The sequence below is a fragment of the Pogonomyrmex barbatus genome, unplaced genomic scaffold, assembly GCF_055798465.1.
Source record: "Pogonomyrmex barbatus isolate J1 unplaced genomic scaffold, ASM5579846v1 scaffold16, whole genome shotgun sequence".
NCBI classification, from domain to species: domain Eukaryota; kingdom Metazoa; phylum Arthropoda; class Insecta; order Hymenoptera; family Formicidae; genus Pogonomyrmex; species Pogonomyrmex barbatus.
Genome location: NW_028297112.1, coordinates 6,541,967 through 6,544,817, shown reverse-complemented (window position 1 = coordinate 6,544,817; position 2,851 = coordinate 6,541,967). Strand labels below are relative to the sequence as shown.

At 37.9% G+C, this 2,851-nt stretch overlaps 1 protein-coding gene across 1 annotated transcript; it reads right to left on the bottom strand.

Moving 5' to 3' along the window:
- Nucleotides 1-605: 605 nt before the first annotated feature.
- LOC148937166 (uncharacterized) lies at nt 606-2,092 on the bottom strand. The gene has a single exon (XM_089073916.1). It carries the CDS (start codon nt 1,761-1,763, stop codon nt 753-755), a length of 1,011 nt encoding a protein of 336 aa, XP_088930042.1. The 5' UTR covers nt 1,764-2,092; the 3' UTR covers nt 606-752.
- Between the last annotated feature and the right edge of the window lie 759 nt (nt 2,093-2,851).

Below are 2,851 nucleotides of genomic sequence, written 5' to 3'. Positions count from 1 at the left end.
AACTGCTGGAGAAACCCAAGGGCTTGAAGATTCTTCAATTACCCCTTGTTCTTTCATGTCCTCCATAATTTTTTCAACTTCTGAACGCATATGAATTGGAATTCTCCTAGGAGCCTGTTTGATAGGACAAGAATCCATTAATTCAATTTTATGTTGAAGAACTTCACACTTTCCTGCAACAGCTTGCTCCGAAAACACGTCACGAAATTCTCGCAACAATGTAGCGAAAACTAATCTCTGATCTTCCTCCAACTCTCGGGAATTATTATTAAAGAATTCTTCCAACTCCGCGGGCACAGCTTCGTCCTCTTGCTTAATTCGACGACAAAAATCTTCCCTATGACCTCCACGGAGAAAAGATTCTATAACAGTTTGCATCCCTATTCGTGAAAAGAAATCCGCGCCCAAAATACAATCCTCTCCAATATCGGCAACGAAAATCGGTAACTCTAAATCAAATCTCCCTAACTTTATCTTAGCAAATATTTTAAAACTAATCGGGACTCTTTCCCCCGTAGGATATCTCAAATTTTCTTCCTTAGCTGAAAAACGCTTCCCTTTTCTCCCTATAAATTTACTACTCACTAAGGTCACATCGGAGCCCGTATCCAATTTAAAAAAACAATCTTTCCCATTAAGAGAGCCTTGAAAAACAAAATTTCTTGATTTTTCACACGCTCTCTCAAAACGCCTACAAACACCCGGGGCATTTCTTCCATTTGTCGAGCCCGCCCCTGTAAGTTCGACAAAACCTATTTTCCCTGCTGTGAAATAGAAAGTGATGGACACTCGGAACGGAAGTGCCCTTGTTTTCCGCACTGCCAACATTCCTGTTTCTTTTGAATTTTAAAATTCTTCTTTTTCATAAAATTTAATCCCCTCGTTCCACGAGATTCTACTTTGAACCCGTTCAAATCAGGATTGCTCTTATAATTCGAGCAATCTTTAACCTCCTTAAAATTAAAATTTCTCCGCTCTTTTAAACAATTCTCCCTAATAATTTTAATAGCCAAAGCTCTTTCTACCGCAGCCCTCAAAGACGTTAACCCTTCTAGCTGCAATGTCTGTTTAACATTCACATCAGACAATGCAACTACAAATTGAGAACAAGCAATTTTGTCACGAACTCCAGGAGAACATTCAGGATAAGCTAATCGAGATAAACGCTCGATATCCGAGCCTAATGCAGCTAAATCTTCTCCGAATCTCTGTTTTCGATTCGTAAATTGATAATAATAATTTTGCGAGGATAAATTTTCTCCAAAACGTAGTTCTAAACGCGCGACTAAATTTTCAAATTGAGAGTTCTCAAAATCCGTGCCCCCTTCCAAAATCGCACGCGCTTTTCCTCGGAGACATGACGCTAATACGACAGCCTTTTCCGCGTTTCCCAAATTATTCGCCCGCGCAATTAAATTAAATTGCGTAAGATATTCGCGCAACGGAACACTACCATCATAAATATCGGGCTTAAGTTTCAAGTCGGAATTAAAATTTGAAAAAGGAAATGACTGGCCTGATATCGGACGTTGCGAAATCTCTTCCTGCGGACCGGGCATAGAAAATGTTTCTGTCTCTCGACGAGCGCGCTCCTCCCTCAGAGAGCGAAGCTCCTCCAGCGTTAAGCGAAGAATCTCCTCCAAATTCGGAGACGCCTCCGGTCCTTCCGCTCGAGTGCAGGCCCTTTTCCTCGCAGAGATCACTCTCCGACTTTTCGCCTCTTCCTGTCCAGTCCCCGTCTCTTCTGTTTGTCGCTCCGCCATTATCTCTCTCACACACACACACACGAATCGAAAAATTCGATCCCGGACGAGCCCCCAAAATTGTCGCGTTCGCGGCGTTAATTCCCGTGATCGCGATACTCGGCGGAGCGCTCTCGGAAAGGAAGAACACTGTTTTAAGAAAGACTCGCTCTTTATTAAACCAACGGTACAGAAACGCGTCCGGCCACCGCAGAATCCGGCCGTCAAATCTGAAAAACAGTCGGAGAACGACGCGTTGCCAAGGGCCGATCCTCTATTCGAACTCTTATCGATTGATATTGATTATTTCTTAGCAGCGCCGAACGGAATACCGCACGGCCGCAACAATATGTATATATATGTATGTATGTACTATCCATCATATACAAAATGTCATATAAATAATATTTCAAAATTAAGCTTTATGTAAGTATATCTCAAAAACGAGACCGCCGATTAATTTAAAAGGAAAAGTTGATCAGTCTCATCTCTATAACATATATCAAGCTCAAAATGAAGAAATATCATTTCCATTTTTTGCCACATAATATATTATAACATGATGATATATCTTGTACATACAACTAAAAATAAAAAGTTCTTGCAAAGATATGAATCTTGAGTTTTATTTTTATTTTTTTAAGAAGATATAGTTTGCGTTAGTAATTGAAAACTTTTTTTCCATCAAAAAATAATACTTTTATATAATAATTTTTCACATACACACTTGGCGATTTTTTTACTTTTTTATAAAAAGTAAGTTTGTTGTGATATTATTATCTTTACTATTTACAGTTTCTTATCCACTTCGATCAGTTACACATATACTTTACATATTTAAAATATTATAGATAAAATATTATATAGACTTTTAAAATTTAAGAAAGATCAAATGATAAACTTTTTCATAGTAATTTTAATTATTTTAAGAATTAGAGTGGATGCTCTTAAATATTTTTTCTTAATATTAATATAATATTCTTATAATATTGTTATGACCGAGCGGTGTTCCGCTCAACGCTACTCTCATACATTTCCAGCCTGAAGAAGTAATTGCTTATTTTAGTAGGGTTTTGAGTAAAACCGAAAGAAATTATTGTGTAACTCGA

Coding starts and splice junctions, on each gene's coding strand:
- LOC148937166 (XM_089073916.1), bottom strand. CDS start 1,763: ATGGCGGAGCGACAAACAGAAGAGACGGGGACTGGACAGGAAGAGGCG.